The sequence below is a fragment of the Stegostoma tigrinum genome, chromosome 19, assembly GCF_030684315.1.
Source record: "Stegostoma tigrinum isolate sSteTig4 chromosome 19, sSteTig4.hap1, whole genome shotgun sequence".
NCBI classification, from domain to species: Eukaryota; Metazoa; Chordata; class Chondrichthyes; order Orectolobiformes; family Stegostomatidae; genus Stegostoma; species Stegostoma tigrinum.
Genome location: NC_081372.1, coordinates 35,720,635 through 35,745,587, shown reverse-complemented (window position 1 = coordinate 35,745,587; position 24,953 = coordinate 35,720,635). Strand labels below are relative to the sequence as shown.

The 24,953-nt window shown below is 41.7% G+C and overlaps 1 protein-coding gene across 5 annotated transcripts in view; it reads right to left on the bottom strand.

The window, feature by feature from the left end:
* The window catches only part of gmeb2 (glucocorticoid modulatory element binding protein 2), a 53,210-nt gene extending 47,517 nt beyond the window's left edge, over window positions 1-5,693 (bottom strand). Inside the window, exon 1 of one of the 5 annotated variants that reach the window (XM_048550193.1) lies at window positions 5,575-5,693. In XM_048550193.1, the coding sequence (XP_048406150.1) occupies window positions 5,575-5,627 (53 nt within the window). In that variant the 5' untranslated portion in view covers window positions 5,628-5,693. Of the gene's footprint in view, window positions 1-5,105; window positions 5,554-5,574 lie in introns of those variants that run through there. The other 4 variants (XM_048550191.2, XM_048550195.2, XM_059652816.1 and 1 more) reach the window with 4 other exon arrangements.
* Window positions 5,694-24,953: the final 19,260 nt, after the last annotated feature.

The window sequence follows — 24,953 nt, the reverse complement described above, 5'->3', positions numbered from 1 at the left end:
AAAGTGGGGATATTCACTGATGACTGCAAAGTGTTCAGCCCTTGTTGCAATTCCTAACATACTAATTCAGTCCCTGTTCAAATGCAGTAACAGACGGCCAATCTGGATAAATAAACAGCAATAAACATTCACGCCACACAAATGGTAGGTAATATCAATCTCCAACAAGACAGAATCAAACCACTGGTCCTCAATACTTAAATGGCATTACCATCACTGAAATATCCTCCTGTCAACATCTTGGAAGTTATCAATGACCAGAAACTGAACTGGTCCAGCCATCTAAATACTGTGGCTGCAAGCGAGATCAGAGGCTAGGAATTCTATGGTGAGTAACTCACACCCCATCATTTGCATCATTTTCAAGTCACAAGTCAGGAGTGTGAAGGAATACACCAGACTTACCAAAAATTGAATTTACTACACTTTACATGCCAAATAGATGTTGTAGCTTGCAACAGTTAGAACTAAGCAATCACAAAACCAATGGATCAGATCTAAGCTCTGCAGTCCTGCCAAGAGCAGTCATGAATAGTAGTGGGCAATAAACCAGAGGAGGTGGCCCCACAAATAATCTATCCTCATAGAGAGGGCATAAGCCTAGCAAAGAATGCCAAATACTAGATTGAGCATTTGCAATGATCTTCAGCCAGAACAACTGAGTAGGTGACCCATTTTAGTATGCTGCTGAGGTCCCTACCACCATCAAGTCAGTATTCAGAGCAGAGCCAGGCAGGTTAGCAGGAGTTTCACCAGTTGTATTACAAACTTTCTGGCTACTATCCTCCGTGCAGTTGCATAGTATAAACAAATCGTTTCACATATAAAGTTCAGAAATTCGTTTTATTGATTTATCTCCAGAAACAACTGGTGATTTTTTTTTCTGAAACACAAAACCTGCCCAGAGATCAACTTGCTAACAAATAAGGATCCTGAATTATACACCTAGAACTGAAAGTAATCAATTGTGGAGCTTCCTGATTTAACTAGTTGCGAAAAGCTGCTCAAATGCTGTGCCGCATTCATACTTTGAATCGGAGTTGAACAAATAAGTTTGGATAATAGCTTTTGCCGCCACATGCACAATGGAAGATTTTGGAAATAAGAAACCATTTCTTTTAAAGAATCAAACATCATGATAGTGTCATGCAAAGCTTTAATCTCTTTTGGTGTACACCCAACTGCCCAGTGCTCACTTTCTGGAATTATTACTGATATTGGGTTACATTTATAATTATGTGAAAAAAATGTATATTCCATTTCTTAGGGTTTCATTAATCAAATGTAAAACCAACACACATGTGCCTTCAGATTCCAAAACCACCAAACAAAGTACACTGAAAAGTGAATTTTTTCCAAATATCACATTTACTAATCCCAAATCTTCAGCTACGCAAATTCACAGTTGTGAATGTGTAATGGAAGTATAAACAAATACTATTCAGTCCACAAAGCACTTACACATTTTTGAGATTGGCTTAAGGAAAATGGCCTCCTAGAGGAAAAGTTTTAAGTCAAGCTACATTAATAAACAGAGCAAGGGCGTAGATGTAATGATGCAACAGCACCCAAGAAGCCTGAAAACATTCAGAAGACAGCAGCCTCATCATTTGGTATGCCAGCCATAGATATATACTCCCTGCATCACTGACACACAGTTGCAGCATTGTTTACTATCTACAAGACACTATAGGAATTCATCAACATTACACAAAAAGCATAGTCCAACCCCACAACCACCACAATCTAGAAGAACAAGAGCAGAAAATGCAAAGGAACACCATCACCTGTAAGTTCCCCAGCAAGCCATTCATCATTCTGACTTGGAACTAGATCACATTCCTCCTCTATCACTGAGTCAAAATCCTGGAAGTCAATAATGTGTCAAATCCAATGCCTTCAACAGGAAGTCTAATGAAGCATTGGAAAAGGTCTCACTTTACAAATTGTGAGAGCCACCTTTTCCAAAAAGCTGGTGTTGAAGAAGTGGAACACCACCAAATTCACTGTGCGTGCTCAGCCTACAGTAAATTATGTACTTTAGTGTCTGAAAGTTATATCAAACCAGATATCATAGACAGTGGCTCACTGAGATTTTGAAGTTTGAATGACTCTGACACTACATGAAAGCCCAACCTTACAAATCAAATGGGCCGTCAAAAGAACAAATACAGGGTGTCCTCCTAATCCAATACTCAAGAAAAACAGCAGCTGAATGGAGGCAAGAGCACCAGGTAAAGACTGGCAAAGAGTGCTGAAAAAGCAAAAAGGTGTTGTAGTTCTTTGCCTGGCCCACCAGAAGTCCCACCCCAGGCCCAGGAAGCTGACCTATTCCAATTTCCACAAACCACCAATCACCACGCTCTTAACTAGAGCTATCCACTATCCCACATTCCAATATTCCTACTGACCCACACTCAATGTCTTCCACAGCCCTCCACACTGTCTCAACTTCTCCACCCCTTACAATATCACCGTCCTTTGACTCTACGTCCACAACTTGTACCATATGCTTTCCCTTCAACAGCCTCAAAATGTCCAGCATTTGGCTGGGAAATGAAATAAACAATTTAATTGAAGAACTGACATTAAATTCTGGTTTTCAGCACTATTGAAAATCCTAGCAGCAGAGGTGACCATCTACCCAATTACTCCATAAATATTGGAATTGTTGACATGAAGGTGGCAGCAGACACCTCATCACAACCAGGGCCTGAATTTGTAAACATGTGGTCTGTTGGCTAAGTATCATATCAGATGGAGTATCTATTCTTTAAATTATATGAACAGGAATAAAGAATTTGTAGGAGTATTGTACAATTAAGTATTATAAAATACTATATAATTCTACACCTCTTTTCATAAACGTAGTGACAACACAGCAACAACACTCAAATTTTCATTCAACAATGTCTTGTTAGATTAAATGCCCAGTAATAACCAGAGCACCTTGAGTCTCATGTAAGAAGTTTGATAATTGTTGAGCATGGAAGTCTGATCATGTGCCTATGGAATCTGCATAGTTTCCTGGATTTACATTTAATCTCAATGCTTCTCATTTTCCATGATGCAAACTGTCAATTGGAATTTTTTCCCTTGCAAAGTTCATCTTGTCACTGATTGTTCCTGTGCAAGTTTCAGTAGCATTTAGCTGGTTATGCTATCATTTTACATTTTGTGGGGACTAGCCTCCTTTATAAGATTAGCACTGTAATCTAAATACGGTTGATCGGTTTACTTTTTGAAAATTGACTCATCTCCTGTCTGCTGTCCAACAAAGTTATGGAAGTCAAAGCTTCCAACTTAGCTTTGTGTTGTTCTGCAAAATGCGCTACAGAACTAAGGTTATGAAAACAAATATGGAACAGTACGAAACAGTAACAATTTACTGTTGTGAAAAAGGGCATGTTTGTTGCTGCAATTAACTAGTTATCCATTATAAACAGATTATATTTTGATGCTAGAAAATCAACGAGTCCAAAGGTGTTATGCTTACTGATAGATCGTGGCTTAAAACGAACAGCAGCATTTCTGAACACTGGCATGAAATAATCTGAGGTAGTTTTGTGGCGTTTGGATAAAGCATAGAATGCATAATTCAACAGGTTTCCTCAAGTAAATCGGCAATGGACTGAACTAGCATCAGCTTAGCAGTTATGTACTGGATTAATGAACCAGAAAGACAGGCTCTGGGAACAAAGATATTTCAAAAAGGTTTCTGAAGTAATAAGGGAATAGGGAAATTGGTGGCATTGCAAAATTAACATAATATTCTTTAACTCACTGAATCACTGACTCATTGACATTCAGTTAGTGAATACACTTACACTCAAGTACTCATTAACCACTGGAGCAATGATTTAAGCACCTAGCTTTTTCATGTTAATTAGTTGCAATGTTTTTCTACATGACTGGAGTGATGTGTAAAATTTTCATCAGCCAGTTATTGCAACCACAACATGCATAAGCAGGGTCTAGGCCCAAAACGCCAGCTTTTGTGCTCCTTAGATGCTGCTTGGCCTGCTGTGCTCATCCAACTCCATACTTTGTTATCTCGGATTCTCCAGCATCTGCAGTTCCCATTATCTCTGATGCATAAGCAGTCCTGGATATGACTGTATCGTACTGTATTGTATCATTACTGTTAGCAAAGAAATGACACCTGTTTAACAAACTCATCACTAACTGATTTCAATTTTTAAGAAATTGTAAACCCACACCCAAAACCTTGCATTTTAATCAAGAATGGGCGCACTTTCTTTCAAACCCAAAGAAACAAATTCACTGAGACATTAACAATCTACAACTGACCAATTTTATTATTAAATGACTGTGTGAAACAATTCCCACTTACAAGTGCCGCCTAAAAAGATTGCCAAATCCAAAACAAACCGGCATAAGGCTACTTAGTCAGATGAGAGTGCAGTTCAAGTTTTTGAATTATTTTGACTGGAATTAAATTTATTGAACAAGTTAAGACTATCATCTCAGCTGGTGTAGTACTAAATATTAACTTATATTTTTGTTAAATCTACTTGCCTTTATTTTTAAATTATGAATGGTATACTTAAAGAAACACTAATCTCAAAGCAGACAACTGTCAATCCAATTTTCACTCAAGCTGTCCGCTCCTGCCCCTCCAAATTAGTCTCAAATGTTTCACATGCACTCTCTTTTGGAATGTGAATACAAAAACATATCGATGGTGACAAGGTGTACATACTTAGTCATTTATCTAATCAATTTGATACAGAAAGCAAATCTCAATAAATCTATTCAATATTTCCAATGACTGGGAAGGATGGAAACATATACTGTACAGATAAAAATGTACAAAAGTCCATACAAAATCTATGGTATTTATATTACTAGCCATTGCTAAGAATGCGAGATACGGTTGATTTCACTCAAATTCTGCGCTCTTTAGGTAATTTCATAAAGATGCAAAACAGCACAGGGAATAATTGCATGCTAGCATTAAATGGAATTGAGATAAATCGTTCTAGGATTTCATTTCTTTGTAGCTAAATGCCTCCTACAGCATGCCTGCGCCATTTTTTTAATATCAGTACGTTCACATGTCATGTTTCAAAAGGCGCACCAACCCACGTGTGTTGCAATTTAATGACCTGGTGCTGACAGTGTAATCCTATGGCAACAACAGAAGCAAAAGCCACTCTCAAGGTTTTATCTACTGTATTTACAATCGCCACAATCAACCGCCGAAAAGCAAGCGGAGCCACAACCATACTTGACGGTGCGACCACACATTGATGGACGGCAGTCAAGACCAATCCAAGGTAGAAGAACCAGCACTGTCGTGGCCAAGACACCTATCAGCGGCGTCTGTGGGCGGGGACTGCCCGCCAGCGAGTTCGGTTGAGGCAACAAAAGGCGTTGGGGTGGTCAGCCCCGCGATCGGCAACGACGCAGCTGACGCCGCCGTCCGTAACACTCGACGCCGTCCAGCCCGTCTGCGTCCTGACGTCCCGCAGACATCAACGGACGGCACCCGCCGCGGCGACGACACGGCCCGATCTTCAATGGAAACGCACCGGAACGGTCACTTATTACCTTGTGCGTCGCGGGGCGCCGGAGAGCGTCTTAATAAAACCCAAACCGAACATCGACCGGGTCACTGGCGGCAACGTAACTGTTTCTGGAACGCGCGCGCGCAGGTTGTGCGCAATGGACGTCAGGCTCGTGACGCACGCTGGGGTGCGACGTACATAGACGTCAGTGCGTCACGGGCAATCGGTAGTACAATTGTGATGAAGCTGCTGACAGGGTACTGGGGATAGTTGAGCTCAGTGCCTGGGATGACAACTCAGCCCACCCCTACAACACACCATAATACAAGAGGAGACCACCCAACCTCACATACGTGCTAATACAAGATCAGAACGTCTGCCAGCCACACACTCCAATACAAGATCAGATCAACCACCACACACACCTCAAGCACACAAACACACACATTTTAATACAATCTCAGACCATCCACTACACTATGAAAATGCTTCCATTTTGATGTAGTCTTCCCCAACAGTTTAAACCTTTGAACTAGTCATGCAAAACATCTCTACAAAATGAGAAGTTGCTGGAAGCATCTGTGAAGAAAAAATCGGAGTTAGCATTTCGGATCAGGTGAGTGTTCCTCAGTACAGGAGGAACATTGAGGAAGAGTCACTGGAGCGAAATGCTAACTTTGGTTTTTTTTCTTGACAGATGTTGCCAGACCTGCTGAGCTGTTCCAATAACTTCTGTTTTTGTCCCTAATTTACAGCAGCCACAGTTCTTTTGGTTTTTGTTCTGTCTACAAAATGGCCTGAGCAGTTGCTATTAGGAAAAATTTCCATTCAGCCTTTGATAAGAAACCTTAAGAGACTATTAATTATTCTCAATTCTGTACTGGCAGATAACATGACCATGAAAATGGCTCATGGCAGGGATATGGGACAAATGCAAGCAAACAGGACTAGTTTGGTTTGGGAAACCTGGTCAGCGGGGATGAGTGGGAGCAATGGGTCTGTTTTCAGGCATTTTAACTCTATAATAAAGGACAGCAGTCCAGACATTAGCAGATCAGTTAAGGACCAATTGCAAAGCAGAGAAAGAGAGCAGGGACAGGAATGGTTGTTGCAGGTTCCAGGATTTAGATGTTTCAGTAAGAACAGAGAAGATGGTAAAAGGGGCGGAGGTGTGGCATTGTTGGTCAAGGACAGTATTACAGTTATAGAAAGGATGTTTGGGGGTTCGTCAACTGAGGTAGTATGGGCTGAGGTTAGAAACAGGAAAGGAGATGTCACCCTTTTGGCAGTTTTCTATAGGCCTCCGAATAGTTCCAGATATGTAGAGGAAAGGATAGCAAAGATGATTCTCGATAGGAGTGAGAGAGACAGGGTAGTTGTCATGGGGGACTTCAACTTTCCAAATATTGACTGGGAACACTATAGTTTGAGTACTACAGATGGGTCAGTTTTTGTCCAGTGTGTGCAGGAGGGCTTCCTGACACAGTATGTAGATAGGTCAACAAGGGGCGAAGCCACATTAGATTTGGTACTGGGTAATGAGCCCAGCCAGGTGTTAGATTTGGAAGTAGTTGAGCACTTTGGTGATAGCGATCACAATTCTGTTATGTTTACTTTAGTGATGGAATGGGATAGGTGTATACCACTGGGGAAGAGTTATAGCTGGGGGAAAGGCAATTATGATGAGATTAGGCAAGATTTAGGGAGCATAGAATGGGGGAGGAAACTGCAGGGGATGGGCACATTAGAAATGTGGAGCTTATTCAAGGAAAAGTTCCTGTGTGTCCTAGGTAAGTATGTACCTGTCAGGCAGGGAGGAAGCTGTAGAGTGCGGGAGCCATGGTTTACGAAGGAGGTGGAATCTCTGGTCAAGAGGAAGAAGAAGGCTTATGTTAGGATGAGATGTGAAGGCTCAGTTAGGGCACTTGAGGGCTACGAGGTAGCCAGGAGAGACCTAAAGAGAGAGCTCAGAAGAGCCAGGAGGAGACATGAGAAGTTGTTGGCGGATAGGATCAGGGTAAAACCTAAGGCTTTTCTATATGTATTTAAGGAATAAACGAATGACGTAAGTAAGATTAGGCCCAATCAAGGATAGTAGTGGTAAATTGTGTGTGGCGTCAGATGAGATAGGGGAAGCGCTAAATGAATATTTTTCAACAGTATTCACTCTAGAAACGACAATGTTGTTGAGAATACTGAGATACAGGCTACCAGACTAGGCGGGATTGAGATTCACAAGGAAGAGGTATTAGAAATCCTTCAGAGGGTGAAGATAGATAAGTCCCCTGGGCCGGATGGGATTTATCCTCAGATCCTCTGGGGAGCCAGGGAGGAGATTGCCGAGTCTTTGGCATTGATCTTTAACTCGTTATTGTCTACAGGAATAGTGCCAGATGACTGGAGGATAGCAAATGTGGTTCCCCTGTTCAAGAAGGGGAGTAGAGACAACCCTGGTAATTATAGACCAGTGAGCCTTACCTCAGTTGTTGGTGAAGTGTTGGAAAAGGTTATAAGGGATAGGATTTATAATCATCTAGAAAAGAATAAATTGATTAGGGATAGTCAGCACGGTTTTGTGAAGGGAAGGTCGTGCCTCACAAACCTTACTGAGTTCTTTGAGAAGGTGACCAAACAGATAGATGAGAGTAAACCGGTTGATGTGGTGTATATGGATTTCAGCAAGGCCTTCGATAAGGTTCCCCACAATAGGCTATTGAACAAAATGCGGAGGAATGGAATTGTGGGAGATATAGCAGTTTGGATCGGAAATTGGCTTGCTGAAAGAAGACAGAGGGTGGTAGTTGATGGGAAATGTTCATCCTGGAGACCAGTTACTAGTGGTGTTCCGCAAGGGTTGGTGTTGGGTCCACTGCTGTTTGTCATTTTTATAAATGACCTGGATGAGGGTGTAGAAGGATAGGTTAGTAAATTTGCAGACGACACTAAGGTTGGTGGAGTTGTGGATAGTGACGATGGATACCATAGGTTGCAGAGAGACATAGATAAGCTGCAGAGCTGGGCTGAGAGGTGGCAAATGGAGTTTAATGCAGACAAGTGTGAGGTGATGCACTTTGGTAGGAGTCACCGGAAGGCAAAGTACAGGGCTAATAGTAAGATTCTTAGTAGTGTAGATGAGCAGAGAGATCTCGGTGTCCATGTGCACAGATCCTTGAAAGTCGCCACCCAGGTTGACAGTGCTGTTAAGAAGGCATACAGTGTTTTAGCTTTTATTAATAGAGGGATCGAGTTCCGGAACCAAGAAGTTATGCTACAGCTGTACAGAACTCTGGTGCGGCCGCACTTGGAGTATTGTGTACAGTTCTGGTCACCGCATTATAAGAAGAATGTGGAAGCTTTGGAAAGGGTGCAGAGGATATTTACTAGGATGTTGCCTGGTATGGAGGGAAGGTCTTACGAGGAAAGGCTGAGGGACTTGAGGCTGTTTTCAATAAAGAGAAGGTTGAGAGGTGACTTAATTGAAACATATAAAATAATCAGAGGGTGAGATAGGGTGGATAGGGAGAGCCTTTTTCCTAGAATGGTGATGGCGAGCATGAGGGGGCATAGCTTTAAATTGAAGGGTGAAAGATATAGGACAGATGTCAGAGGTAGTTTCTTTACTCAGAGAGTAGTAACGGAATGGAACACTTTGCCTGCAACGGTAGTAGATTCGCCAACTTTAGGTACATTTAAGTCGTCATTGGATAAGCATACAGACATACATGGAATAGTGTAGGTTAGATGGGCTTGAGATAGGTATGACAGGTTGGCACAACATCAAGGGCCGAAGGGCCTGTACTGTGCTGTAATGTTCTGTCTAAATGATGGTCAAATTATTATAAGCAACATTCACAAGGCTTTAGAACATGAAATGATTTTGAGCCACAGGACATCTTTGATCATAGAGACTGTTGTGCAATGTTTTCCATTATAAATTGCAATGTTCACATTTATGATGGAAACTACTTATGTAAGTTTGTCACACTATAATTACAACCTTGCCACACACAGCTGTTGCAGCAATGGTGTGAGGGTGTAATTATAATGATATATTTACAGAGATAATTTCCAATATAAATTTGGACAACATAATTTATTATACATTGCACAAAGACGAGAGCAAATATGTGATTTTAAAATGATGCCTAAACTATGTCTGCATCCCTGAGCATACAATTACCTCCCATCCTACACCACTGCTTCTCCATGAGATGACACTTGATTTTGAGTTTCAACTGCTGTTTTGCATAATTTGATGACATAGTATTCAAACTGACTTAAGGATTCGGGTCATTGTCAATAATGCAAAATGAAATTTTAGATTTTCATTTGTGCAGCCCCTCACCACATCCAATATGAGAGATCAAGTTAATGATGTGTATGATGTGTGAAAGCTGTGATAATTAACCCTCAACTGTTAATCTCTCAGCAATCTCATTCTTCTAAGGTTCGAGTAATCGAAGACATCTGAGGTGGCTATATGGAACTGAATTGTTTGTGTGCAGTTTAGATGATAAATCTAATAATTCTGATTGACATTTCCATTTCTACTTCTGTTTTTTGAGCCTTAAAAAAGAACAATTGCAAACGATTTTCCTTTATACACACTGTTGCCTACAATAAAAGCAAGATGTAAGACCTCGTGACGCATCCAAATCCTTCAAAATCAGTTCAACTGAGTATCAAGTACAGCTGATTATATAAAGATACTTTGTTCAAACACGTTCTGAAGGTTTTTCAAACCATTTGTGTTGGATATGAGGCACAAATCCCTTCCTACTTAAAAAACCTAAACTCAGAATATGTTGGTTGCTGAAATAACATGGGCTGTGATGATAAACATAGCTATTTCTTCTTCCCTCTAGGGTCGAGAATGATTTGTTTCCATGCCACGGGACATAACAGAAGGACGAAGGTGTTGGATTCTGCATTGGCTGAATATCCAACCCAAGAGCTGCAGACTGTGCCACCAGTGGGGCAGGTGGTGTTTGAGGAGGTGGGTGGCAGGGCAGTCTGCATGCTTTTTCTACTGCTTGCTCTTGGCTTCCTCATGCTCCACTCAGTGCTGCTCAACGTGGTTGGTATCTTCATAGATGCTTCTCCAATTTGTGCATTCTATGGCAAACAATTCCCAAACGTCGGAGGGGATGTTACATTTGTTGAGGGAGGCTTTCAGTGTATTCTTTGAGCATTTGCTCTGCCTTTCTGCTGATCACTTACCATTGCAGAGGTCACAGTAGAGCTCTTATTTATGAGCATGCAGACAATGTGGCCTGCCGGCTTCAGCTGGTAATGCATGACGGGGATAATGGCCTGGAAAAGAGTGCTCGTGTTAGTATGCCTATTCTGCCAGTAAAATTGCAGGACTTTGTGAAGGTAGCACTGATGATAATTGTCCAAGGAGTTGAAGTGTCAGCAGTACATGAGCCATGTTTCAGAAGAATATAGGAGATTGGGGTCCACGACTGCTGTAGACCATGAGTTTGGCGCTGGGTTTGAGGTCTAGGACTTTGAACTCTCTGTTCCTCAGACATGCGTTAGAGTCGATGTTGGATTTCATCATCAATGGCTGCTCGCATGGAGAGGAGACTCCCAGAATATGGAAAATGGTCCACATTCACCAAAGTTTTGCCATTGAGTTTGACAACTGGGGACAGTGTTGTGTGGCAGGACCGTTCTGGTAGAGAACCTTTGCTTTCTGGATTTTGGTCTAAGGCCCATTTTCTTATTCTCCTCAATAAGTATGTTGACAATGATTTGTAAGTTGTCCTCTTAATTTGCACACACAGAAACATTGTGTACGTACTGTAGCTCAATGCCAGAAGTTGACATGACTTTGTTCAGGCCTGGAGGCATCTAAGGTTGAGCAGTTTTCCACTTGTCCTGTAGGTTTCAATCACTCTGACAGGGATCTTCACAGAGATGTGGTGGAGTGTTGCAGCGAGGAAGATGGTGTGATGTCACAGTCCTGCTTGACCACAGTTAGCACTTGTATTGGGTCTGTGGGGGATCTATTCGTCAAGATCACAGCTTGCATGCCATTGTGATGCAGGGGGAGAATGGTGACACCTTGCTAAGGACAGCCGATTTTAAGGGGGATATTTCTGACAGAGACGAAGGACTTCATGCTCAAAGAAGGCCATGTACAGAGGTTGGTGCTGTTCCCTGCATTTTCCTTGGATTTGTCATATGCTGAAAATCACCTCCATTGTGCCTCTAGAGGCCACACTGAGACTCAAAGAGAAACTCTTCAGCCATTGGGAGGAGGTAGTTGAGGAGGATTCTCACCATGGCCTTTCCAATGGAAGACATGGAAATCCCTCTGTAATTTCCACAGTTAGATTGTTTCCTTTCTTGAAGATGGTCACAAGTACAGCATCTGAGATCACCTAGTATGCTCACTTCCATCCAGAAAAAGACAATAAGGTCATGAATTCATGTCGAGAGTGCCTCTCAGCTGTATTTATTATCTGGGGATTCACCAGAGACCTTGTTGTTTATCAGCTATTGAATGGCTTTGTTGACCTCACGTCAGCTGAAGGTGCGCTGAGATGGTGACAGATCGTGTGTTGTGAGATGGTTTAGAGGGCACTTACATTGAATGCTCTGTCTTGATTGAGGAGGTCCTTGAAGTGCTTTCTTCAGCAGGCATTGACTGTTTCATAGTCTTTGAGCAACTTTCTGTTTTTGGCACTTAGACCAGAGATGGCTTTGATTGCACTGAAGCAACTACAGACATCATGGTTGCTGGTGAATTGCTGATTCGACTGCACTGTTTCCACACACTATCTTTTCTTTAGGTCATGCTGTCTTCCTTGCACCTTGGCCTTCAGTTGCCTATAGGTTTGTTTTCCTTTGCACTAGTTTTGATAGTGCTGCCAGTTCTTGGAAACTGTTGCTTTTGTGGTCTAGGAGGTCCTGGATCTCCTAAGCATTGTCATTGAACTGGTCTTAGTGTTTTCTATTCAAGAGGCTGAGCAGTTGCTAACTATAGATAATAAAATGTGAGGCTGGATGAACACAGCAGGCCAAGCAGCATCTAAGGAGCACAAAAACTGACGTTTCGGGCCTAGACCCTTCATCAGAGAGGATGAAGCTCCTGAGATGCTACTTGGCCTGCTGTGTTCATCCAGCCTCACATTTTATTATCTTGGATTCTCCAGCATCTGCAGTTCCCATTATCTCAGTTGCTAACTATGATGGTTTCAGGTTGGACCAGGCAATGTGGGCATTCTGCGTTTCTGATATATTGGAGGGTGCCAGGTTGGCTGTGAGGCACTGCCGAAAAAGGATCTTTGACACTGGCAACATCGATTCTCCTGCAGAAGAGTCTTTTTTGTCTCTGCCAGTTTGGGGCCAGGTTAATGGAGATAGTAGAGTGGATTAGTCGGTGGTTGTTCCAGCAGTCATCAGATTTAGTTTAGTAATGCAGACATTTTTGCAGTCCCTTGTTCAAAGGATAACGTTACTTGGAGTGAGGTGTTGGTTTGAAACTTGGCACATGTCCCTCTCTGATAGGAGCTTCAACAACATGGGCTACAATGAGAAACTTGGCAGAATTGTGCTTGACATTGGGAACAACGCACATTTTTTAACTCTGTTCTGGTGCACTGTGAGATTCTTGCTTGGCAGAGGTAAGTTGTTTATTAAGGGGAATTGTTCCTTATTAATGATAGTAGATCTCAAGTCATCAATGCACAATTTTCCACTGTACCTACCACTCATGCATGAGCAAAATGGACACTAAGAATTTCTGACATGAAAGTCTGAGTGGGTACTTAACCTTGTACTTCACCAAAGGATCTCCATGTTGGACACCAAGCAGCAACATCTCAGGCCATGCTCCATGGTTACAAGTCATATGTACCCTATAAGTATTGGCATTCGAAATATACCAGTTTCTAAAAATTGTCGTGGTACATCTCTGATCTACTTACACTATACTTCTGTACTTCAATGATGCAACTAGGTGCACGATGACAACTATCATTGTAATGCTGCAGCAAGAACAATTTGCACTCAAACATATGCTCATGGACTGGACCAGACTGCATCTCCAGCCTCTTCATTTGCTCTCAGTGTTCACTCACTTTTGCCTGGATGCTCACAGAATCCTCGTCATGCCAAATTGTTTCACACTTTGCCCCTCGCCAAGAAATACCAGTCTCACCATACTGCCATTTCATGGAGACTCAAAACCAGAAAGCTTATCATGGTTGTCAGCAGTCCTCAGTGGAATCAAGCACAACAGACTTTAATCAGCGGGTTGCATGACAGTAAGTCAAAGGCAGCCTTCGATACCAGTTCAGGGGCTTGATCATGGTTAATCTGCCATTTGAGATGATCAGTTTCAGGATCTGCCTCTCACCACCCATCTTGACTCTTTCTGTCCTTTCATATGCTGTCTTCCTCCTGGAATGAGAGAGAAAAATACTACAGAGATGAAAGTGGGTGTCTTGCCTGTTCATTCTGGTGCAGATGGGGGGAGGTATTCCAAGCAACTGAGTAAGAATCACAGAAGGTATCATGACCTCCACTGCCACACCTGGAGGAACAGGATATTCCCCATCTCTGCAGTATATCAGGAAATCCCGGACTCTGCCTGCAAAGCAGGGCACCAATTTTCCCTTGTCTAACATGTCTGGAACAAATGTCGGAATGTGCAGGGGAATTCCAGACTAATAGTGCTTGTCCATGTGTGCAACAGCTTTTTTAAGGCGGCAATCCATTCTGAGATAGCTCAGCAGTGGGTGATAAACAGGGCCAAGGATCAAAAAAGAGGCGAGTCAGGTTGGGCGTAGGTACTTCATGACATGTGTGGTAAGGCACAGCAAAAGAAACTCATTAGACTTCAAGAAAAGAAACCCTCCATGAAATGTTACAAGACTTTCACAGCCAAAGAAAGAAAAATTCTTAATTTGTAACTCTGGGGCTTTCAGTTGTGCTTGACCTAACAACGTGCAGATAACCAGTATAAATAAATAAAGTAGAAATTTTAATCAAGATTGTATAAATCCTTTTCAAACAAGTCGTGAAAATAATGTGGAAGGCTCTTATCTTTCAGGATTCTTTCAATGTTGCCAGTACAGAAAATGCAACTCTTCTGTCTCTGATGGGATATGTTGAACCATGTCTCGGAAGGATTTCACACAGAAGCAACAGTAAAGCTGTGCCACAAAAGACTGAGTTTCAAACTCTTGTACATACCAAGCGCTTCCTCATCCTTATTAGGAAATGGTTCAACTTAACTCCTTAAGGGTAAACACAGATGATGTTTCCTCTCGTGGGACAGCCTAAGACTAGAGGGCATTGTCTCTGAATAATGGGGCACCAGTATACAACTGTGATAAGAAGGAATTTCTCTCTCAGAGGATTGTGAGTGTCTGAAACTTCTTGCCACAGAGAGCTGTGGGAACATGGTACTTGTATATATTTAAGGCTGAGATAGATTCTTGATCAATAGGAGAATCAAGGGTTATGGATAGAAGGTAGGAAAAGACAAGAGGAATATTAGATCAGTCATGATCCTATTGAATTGTGGAGGAGGCTCGAGGGGCCTGTTTCTATTCCTTGTGGTCTTATGTCACCTGTGTAACTAAAGTCACATAAACCAAACAAATATACATTTCTTCTTCCTTCCCCAAAGCTTAACATTTCAATATTTGATTAAATGACATGTTAAAAGACAGACATACTTTTAGATATAGAGAGTTGTTCAGACAATGCTACATTCTCTTATCAGTGAATTATCAATAAAACCATTCTCCTAATATTCTGAGAATTGTTAAAGCAATTAAGAACAAAGGTTTCTAACATGGTATTAGGATATCATATAGATGTTTTGTTCTGCAGTCTTAGTTAATTGATCAAGTCAAATAGGTTATTTTTCAACATTCATGATTCTTATTTAAGTATAGGTGTCATAACGTGTACAAGCTGCTGAATTCAATTTTTTAACTTAATTCTTTAAAGCTGAGAAACTGGCCTAGGATTGGACCTGGTGTGATTAAAACAGATTACGTCTTTGGTACCTTTAGATCATCAAAATCATTCTTGCTAGCAGCTGTACTGCCAAAAAATAGCTAGGGCTATGTCATAAAATGTTACTTCACACCAAAATTGAACTCTGAAAAACTAGTAGTATCTTCAAAATCCTGCACTTGGTTGGTTAATTTTTTGTTACATTTAAATACTATATTTTAAAAAATCCCCCTAACAATGTTCTTTACACTAACAACTCAGGTCACAAATCAGTCACTGACATTAATGCACTCCCAGTCACTCATATGCTTGTGCATCTTTAAATAATATGCAAGGGCTGCTGCCTTGGACAAAGAAATGAAATTTATCTGGCAATCTATTTCGTCTTCCAATAATCGTGATGTTGATTATTAATACAATTTATTAACACTGGAAAATATGAAGAAAGACAGTTTTCACACTGCAGTTGATTTACTCAGAAGTGGTGTTCTTGCCAGTGGTAGTTCTTTTTTATTGTTTGCAAACCAGAGTTACTAATAAGGAAACCATGTTGAGAGCAAACAATAATGTCAGAGAATAATACGCAGCTGCGAGTAAGATTTGGTCGATAGATCTAACATGGTGTCAAACATTCACTGTGGTTTGTTTGTGTTATATTTCATGGATAGACTTTAAAGAAACTAATGCACCTTCACTGACATGCACCAATGCATCTTAAGCTGAAAATATTGCTATCAGCTCCAATTATCACAGCTTTGACGATGCAGTTCTCAAAATATCGTAGTCATGGAAAATGATAGGTACATGCAGCAGGGTAAGGTTTATAATTGGGGCAAGGGTAATTACAATTCTGTTAGGCAAGAACTGGGTAACATAAAATGGGAACAGATGCTGTCAGGGAAGAGCACTATAGAAATGTGGAGATTGTTTCAGGAATGTATACTGTGTGCTCGATATGTTTGACCCTACCAGGCAGGGAAGATGCGGTCGAGTGAGGGAGCCTTCGTTCTCAAGAGAGGTCAAATGACTGGTTAAGAGGAAGAAAGATGCTTATATAAGGTTTAGGGAACAAGGATCAGAAAAGGCTCTAGACGGATACAGCTTAGTCAGGAAGGAGCTGAAGAAAGGGCTTAGGACATCTATAAGGGGGCATGAGAAAATCTTGGCAGATAGCATCAAGGAAAACTCCAAGGCTTTTTACACATAAAGGAATGACCAGAGAAAGGGTAGGGCTGATCAAGTATTGTAAAGGGGATTTATCTATGGAGCCTACAGAATTAGGAGACATCCTTAATGAATACTTTCCTACAATATTCACAACTGAGAGGGACCTAGTTGTAGGGGAGGACTGTGTGAAACAGGCTGGTAGGCTAGAGGAAGTGGGTGATTGTAAGGAAGATGCACTAGGAACTTTGAGGAACTTGAAGATAGATAAGCCCTCCGGTCCTCATGAGATTTATCCAAGGATTCTATGGGAAAGGGGAAGAGATCACAGGGTCTTTGGTGATGATCTTTTAGTCCTCACTGTTCACGGGTATAGTGCCAGAAGATTGGAGAGAGGCAAATGTCAAGCCCTTGTTCAAAAAAGGGAATAGGGATAACAACCGAAATCACAGGCCAGTTAGTCTTACATCAGTGCTGGGCAAATTATTGGAAGGGGCTCCAAGATTTAAGATTTATGGTCACTTGGATAGGCATAGTTTGATTTGTGATAGTCAGTATGGATTTGTGAAGGGTTGTTCATGCCTCACAAACCTTATTGAATTCCATGAAGAGGTACCAAACGCGTGGATGAAGGTAGAGCAGTGGATGTGGTATACGTGGATTTAAGTAAGGCGTTTGATAAAGTTCCCCTTGGTAGGCTCATGCAGAAAGTAAGGAGGCATGGGATAGGGGGGAAATGTGGCAGATTGGATTCAGAATTGGCTGACCCTTAGAAGAAAAAGGTTGGTAGTGAATGGAAAATATTCAACATGGTGCTCAGTTACGAGTGGTGTACCACAAGGATCTGTTCTGGGTACCCTTCTATTTGTGATTTTTGTAAATGATTTGGATGTAGGAGTGGAAGGGTGGATTAGTAAGTTCGCAGACGATACGAAGGTGGGTTGCATTGTGGACAGTGTAGAGGGCTGTTCTAGGTTACAAAGGGACATTGATAGGATGCAGAGCTGAGCTGAGAAGTGGCAGATGGAGTTTAACCCTGAAAAGTGTGAGGTGATTCATTTTGGAAGGACAAACTTGAAAGCAGAATACAGGGTTAACTGAAAGATTCTTGGCAGTGTGGAGGAGCAGAGGGATCTCGGGGTTCATGTCCACAGTTCCCTGAAAGGTGCTGCTCAGGTGGATAGAGTTGTTAAGAAGGCATGTGGTGTGTTAGCTTTCATTAATAGAGGGATTGAGTTCAAGAGCAACAAAGTTATGCACCAGCTATGCAAAACCCTGGTTCGGCCACATCTGGAGGATTGTGTCCAGTTCTGGTCACCTCATTATAGCAAAGATGTGGAAGCCTTGCAAGAGGTGCAGAAGAGCTTTTCCAGGAAATTGCCTGGAAGCCTTGCAAAAGGTGCAGAAGAGCTTTTCCAGGAAATTGCCTGGAATGGAGGGAAGGTCTTACTAGGAAAGGTTGAGAGAGCTAGGACTTTCTGTTTAGAACAATGCAGGATGAGAGGTGAGTTGTACAAAATGATCAGAGGTATAGATAGAGTGGATAGCCAGAGACATTTCCCTAGGGTAGAGGTAGCTATTACAAGGGGGCATAGTTTTAAAGTGAGTGAAGGTAGATATAGGGAAGACGTCAGAGGTAGGCTCTTTGCTCAGAGGGTAGTCGGGATGTGGAACGCATTGCCGGAGTGGGTAGTGAAGTCGGCTTCATTAGGTGCATGAAAGCAATTATTAGATAGGTATATGGATGATAATATAAGGTAGGAATGGATGTTAGATGGACCTTAGGTTTAGGGTAAAAGTTCGACACAGTATCATGGGCCAAAGGGCCTGTACTGTGCTGTACACTTCTATGTTCTGTGCAGTTGTAAGACAAAGCAATGCAGCAACACCATTCCCAGCATTGGCTTCTGGTTTCAGCTGGACCTCAAAGGTCTGTGCAGAACAAAACATAATTAGAGGGAATGTGCATATTCCAATGATTCTTCTTCAGAACTCTCAACACACAGATCTTTGCATACAGGTGTATGTCATTCCAAGAAGTAGTGGGATTGGAAATGTAAAATTTGCTTTCTTCTCTTCCTCTGTTCTGCATCATCATTATAGCATTTGGACTCAAAGCATACTTCAGCTTGATGGACAAGTTGTCACCCAGTCACTAATGCCAGTGCTCCAGGAGAGCTTCAGAGTGTCTTGAAAGCACTTTCTTTGTCATTCACAGAACGATGACTACTTCAGTTCAGAGAACAGGGTCTGATAGGGGTAACAGTTTTCAACTGCCTGAACAATGATCCAGTACATTGCAATGCATTTGATTTTGCAGGAACTTTGCCCAAATGCTTGTGAAACTGGTGTCAACAAGGGCACCAGCATTTAATGATCCTCCCATTGAAGCTGGAGGATGGGATAGAGGTATAGTTGATGAAATTTCTCTTGCATTGTTATGTGTTGCTGCTACTCAGTCCAACTCTCCCCCAAGATTAACAGCTACTGAGAGAGGTTGGGTGTGTAAGGTTAAGTGGGAGAGGAAGTAGAGTGACAGGTGAGTGATGAGATAGGGGGCTCGGTGAGTGAGAAGTTAGAATGTCAGATGGGTGAAATTGGGTGAAACAAATAACTCAGAGTCAGGGATTTCATCAGAGGTTCTAGATGTCAGGTAATTGCCCATCGCAAGTTTAAACATCCTATGGAACGACCTTATAGTCAGTGTGTCTGAACTTCCAAGAGGTCCCAATGTTTATCTTTTTGTGTCTGTCTGGTCTCTGAAAAAGTGGAGAGAAGAAGATCTGGTCCGTTATTTTGTAATTAACAATCTTCCAAACTTGACAAAATGCAACAATTTTAGGTCACAATCACTGCCTTTTTTGGGGGAATACAGTTGCTGGCAATGGAGAGGTGATGTATTACTTCTAGATTGTCAATCCAGAGACCCAGATAAGGTTCCAGGGATAGGTTTGGTTCCTTGCCAGGATAGACAGTGGTACTTGAACTCAGTAAAATAATCTGGAATTAAGAGTCTAATGATGACCATGAAACCATTGTTAATTTTTTGAGAAAAACACATCTGGTTCACTAATGTTCTTTAGAGAAGGAAACTACCATCCTTACCCGATTTGGCGTACATGTGACTCCAGACTGACAACAATCTGGTTGACTCGTAACTGCTCTCTGGGCAATTAGGGATGTGTAACAAAAGCTGGCTTTGCCAGTGATGCCTTTGCATGAATGAATTAAACAAAATGGTTCTGCAGTTGCCATTCACAGGTCCTTTCAAATTGTTGTTCCCTTATTTATCTGATCACCACATCCATTGTCTTACAGCATCTTCCCTTGGCTATATCAGAGACATTCCCTCTTGTCCTTTCCTAGCTCTGGCTGCCGTTATGTGTCTTACATGTAGTAACCTTGTTGTTTCTCTAACCTCTTGCAGCAGTTCTGAGGAAAGGTCAACAAACAGGAGGCTGGAAGGACACAGCAGGCCAGGCAGCATTTGGAGGAAAGGAGTAGGCAATGTTTTGGGTATTATGCTTCTTCAGGATCCACAACACTGACTGCTCCTTTCCTCCAGATACTGCCTGGCCTACTGTGTTTTTCCAGCCTCCTATTTGTCTATCTTGGATTCCAGCGTCTGCAGTTTCTTTGTCTGTATCTGTGGAGGTGTTGCTGACCTTACACTTTTCTGCCTGCACAGATATTGCCTGGCCTGCTGAGGGTGAGAGGCACTAGAATGGAGATTTGATCTGAAATGATATTTAACTTGTAGAAGTACGGGTACGTTCAACTAAGACAAACTAACGTGGAGTGAAAGTAGATGGCATATAAAACATTCCTGCCCTAGTTGATACAACCTTTAAGATGGGATAGTTTCTATATCGTAGGATTTTATATATAATAAATGATGACCCTTGAAACATACTTACCTCAGAAACTGCTCACATTTTCTGATAGTCTAAGAAACAGTTAAAGAACCCAATTCCCATATAATTAGACCCACCCCAATGGACATTGAGGAAAATGGGGAAATTCCGCTTGTGTATGTCACAGTGTAACTTCCTCCTTCCCCGTGTCACAAACCTGTACAAATCAACGTGCCTGCTTTCAGGGAAGTCCTGGGGATGACTCACACAGAGCTTCTTCCGTCATCATTTCCCCAGGCTTGTTTAAAAGGACAAGCCGTACTAGGAGGAATCCCAGAGGATGATACGAGTCCAGATGCCCCCCAACATGCTTTTCAAGGTAAGTGGACAAACAGAATGAATGGACTCCGTTATAACAGAACCTATACTGTACTGTCAATACAAAGGCAAAATACTGCCAATGCTGGAGATGTCTATTTAAAAGCAAACAGGAATTGTTAAGGATATCCAGCAAGTCTGGCAGCATCTGGGAAGAGAGAAACAGAGTTAAATATTCAAGTCTGTGATATTTCCTGACTCCAGATTTTATTATGCTAGCAATGGGAATAGTTTGGATAAGAAAAGGTTAACAGCAGGCATGCAATTCTTACAAGGCTAAAATCCAAGTGGACACCCACCAAGCGTCCATGACACTCCCTGACTAGACAACAGAAGCTCACGCTGGCCATGATGTTTTCTCCCAGGTCTTGGGGTTATCGCCACATTACCAAACACGGGGTCCGCAACTTTGCGAAAGTTGCTCTCCAGAGTTTCCGCTGCTGGCACGCTGAAATCCTCCATTTTCTCCTTTACCCTTACTTTCTCAAACTGTGGTCTCTTGATCTCGTTGTTTCTTAGCTCATCTGACAAGCCGGTGTCTTTCCACTAAAGGGTCACTCCAAGGACACCATCAGGATCACCTCATTACTCTTCCACCAAATAAGAACTCGCTCCTTACGTCATCCCTCTGAGCTGACCTAGCCTGTCTGATCCAGTAGCTGGGGGTCGGTAACTTCAGCTCACAAGCTTGCTGTTTTTATACACAAACATTCATATTAAGACCAAGTTAACTGAGCTCCATTAATGAAGGAGGTACTACATTGTTATCATATCGATTTATAAAAAAAAACTTAAGAATATCCCTTTCAATAAATAACTTTTGCATTTTAGCAATGCTGCCCCTTCCTCATCTTCCTGCCTCACACAGTGCAATGCATTTGTGGACTGCATTTCTCACTCCCAACAACTTATTAACGGTCAGCATGTCTTTCAACAGTCTGTGACCCTCAATAGAATGCAGGAAAGTTCCAATCAGAATTCACTTGCACTAACAAAATCATTTTCATGGTTAAAAAAAATTGAAAAAACTATTCATTATTGAACAAACACATTCAACAGGAGCTGACGTGCCTGGTAAACGCAAACAAAGGCAACAGTTTTGTCCAACTCTTGAAAAGCATAACACCTTTCAGAGACAGGTGCTTTCGCAACATGCCAGTCAGACAGCTGGTGGAGCATTATTGATTTTGCACTTGTCATTCATTAAAATGTCAGTGGTTGTGGTATTAGTGATGAGCATAGCTGTCTTCCAAGCAACAATCTGGGTTTATTTCCTGGCTATCATGCTTTGGCAAAGACATTAAATGTTGTCAAGGAGTTAGATATGGTTCTTAGGACTGAAGGGATCAAATGGTATGGGGAGAAAGTGGGAACTGGGTGCTGAATTGGATGTTCAGCCATGACTGTATGAAATGGCGGAGCAACTCAAAGGGCTAAATGGCCTACTCCTGCTCCTGTTCTATTTTTCAAAAATGACTCCTCTTTCAAGCAGCAAGTGCCAAGACTGCTTTGTATATTGTCCGACGTTAATATGTTGCTCAACAGACTTACGCTTTTCTGTGCAGAGATGAGATAAAATGCCTATCTACATTGTAAAATTCCTCTTCCTTAATTTCTACTTTCAAGCTAAAACTGTAACATGAGTTTTGTGTATGAAAAGATGTTTTTCTCTGAGCCTCTCTGCCTATGTTACCTTGGAGGTTATACAGGGCAATCTGTGTCACTGGTGAGTTGTGTGTCTCTTCATTTTGTCTATTGTACTGACAGAATATAGGTATCATCTCAGAACCACTCCGAGGGTTAGGCAAATTAGTAGCAATCATCCTGGGCAGGAAGCCAAGGCAGCAGTGTCTATTGATCAGGTGAGAGTCACCTGGGACCATATGTCCTTCTGTTTTCAGTTTACTTTGAAAGCAGCAAGGCATCATAAATGCAAAAGAACTATATAGACTTGTAGCCTATAACTCCAAGGATTTGGAGATATTGAGCAGACTAGGAGATGTTTGTTTGTGGAATGGAAGGAAAATCTGGAGAAGTGGTAGTGGTTGGGGAGGAGGTTATGAAGTGTTATTTCCTTTGGAAGGATCACATCTGCACAGTGTAATTTGTCCCAGGCCCCACATTTCAACCCCAACTTTACTTCAGGCGGATCTGCCTCCTTTTCACTATCATTAATACATTTTGCAAGAAGGGCGGGTGTGCTTTCTCACCCTTGAAATGTGATACCAATATGATGAGAATTCAGCAGCGAACAATTGTTAGTTTAATAATAGAGGTCATTTATTCTTACCGTCTTACTCTAAATTAGATGTGACATTTCACGCACTCACATTTAAATACAGACACATTTTCAAACAAAGATAAAATACAAGTGAAGGCAATATACTGTTATCGATTAAAACCAACTCAGTCTCTGATTTATGACCTCCAGCCTCCCATATGTCTGTAATTGCAGGCCTGGAATTTCTTGGATGGTTTCAATGATTTACAGTTGAAATGAGGATTTGTAAAGCAATGCATTCACAGCATGTTATAATGTTCATCATTGACAAGTTTCCAGGCGATTGATTCTCAGGTGAGCCTGGATTTGGAGTAGGTCAGACAGGAGATTTTCTCTCTTTTGAGATTGTCAGCATTCAAGATATTGATGTTAATTATCTCTGGGCTGCTTGATAACTTGCAGCTATTTCATGATCTGGCTTTCTCATCAATTAAACTGTTGGGTTGGCATTGGTGGAACTGCAAATGACTTCAAGCTGGTCCTTTCAGCAGTTCAAGGAAAAAGTTCAAATTCTTTCCAAATTTTGGGGGGTTTTAATGTTGTTTACACATCTTGTACTGTTATAGGGTCATATAGCATGGAACAGACCCATCAGTCCAACTCACCATGTCGACTAGACACCCAATCTGAGCTAGTCACATTTCTCGCATTTAGCCTATATTCCTCTAACCCCTTCCTATTCATATACCCATCCAGATACCCTTAAATGTTGTAACTGTACGCACATTCTGAGGGATCTTGTTCCATACATACACCATCCACTATGTGAAAATGTTATTCCACAGGTTCTTTTTAAATCTTTCCCCTCTCACCTTAAATCTATGCATTCTAGTTTTTGACTCCCCCCATCCTAGGTAAAAAGACCTTGGCTATTCACCAAATCCATGCTCCTGATTTTATAAACAACTAGTAGGTCAACCCTCAGCCTATGATGCTATAAACATCTAGTAGGTCAACCCTCAGCCTCTGATGCACACTGAAAAAAAAACCTCAGCCTCTCCCTATTACTCAACCCTGACAGGCCCTGCAACATTCTTTCGAATCTGATCTGCACCGTCTCAAGTTTAAAAACATCATTCCTATACGAGGGTGACTAGAATTGTATGCAGTATTCTAAAAGAGGCTGCACACCCACAACGTAACATCCTTTACTATCTGTGAAGGTTTGAGACAGTCAGTATATTTTTTAAATGACACATAAAATCGGATAATATACTTTTTGATAGTTTTTAGGACAGGGTGTCTTCAATTTGAAATGTTCTTTTCTTTCCTCTTGAGGCCAGGGAAGTGGTCGCAACCTACAAAAAAAAATCAGATGGCTATCTTTTCCAGAATTTTTCGGCATTTTCATCAATGTGATATTAATTTGAAGTTCAGAATGTGACGTATGTCCACTCAGGTAAAGTCACCATTGTCCGAGAGGACTGTAGGCTGCTCTCTCTCATTAGAGCGAGGGGTGACATTGAGAAAATGGGACAACCATGCTAACCTCAGTCAGTACAACAGTTAAACATTGTTGGTGTCGCACTGTATCGTAAACAGCAGTCCAGCCAATTGAGCTAATTGACCACCTCACTAATGTAAGTCCCACCTTCTCAACCTCACCTGATGTGTGGTAACCCTCAGGTCAAACTCACTACCAAGATAATAAAATGTGAGGCTGGATGAACACAGCAGGCCAAGCAGCATCTCAGGAGCACAAAAGCTGACGTTTCAGGTCTAGACCCTTCATCAGAGAGGGGGATGGGGCGAGGGTTCTGGAAT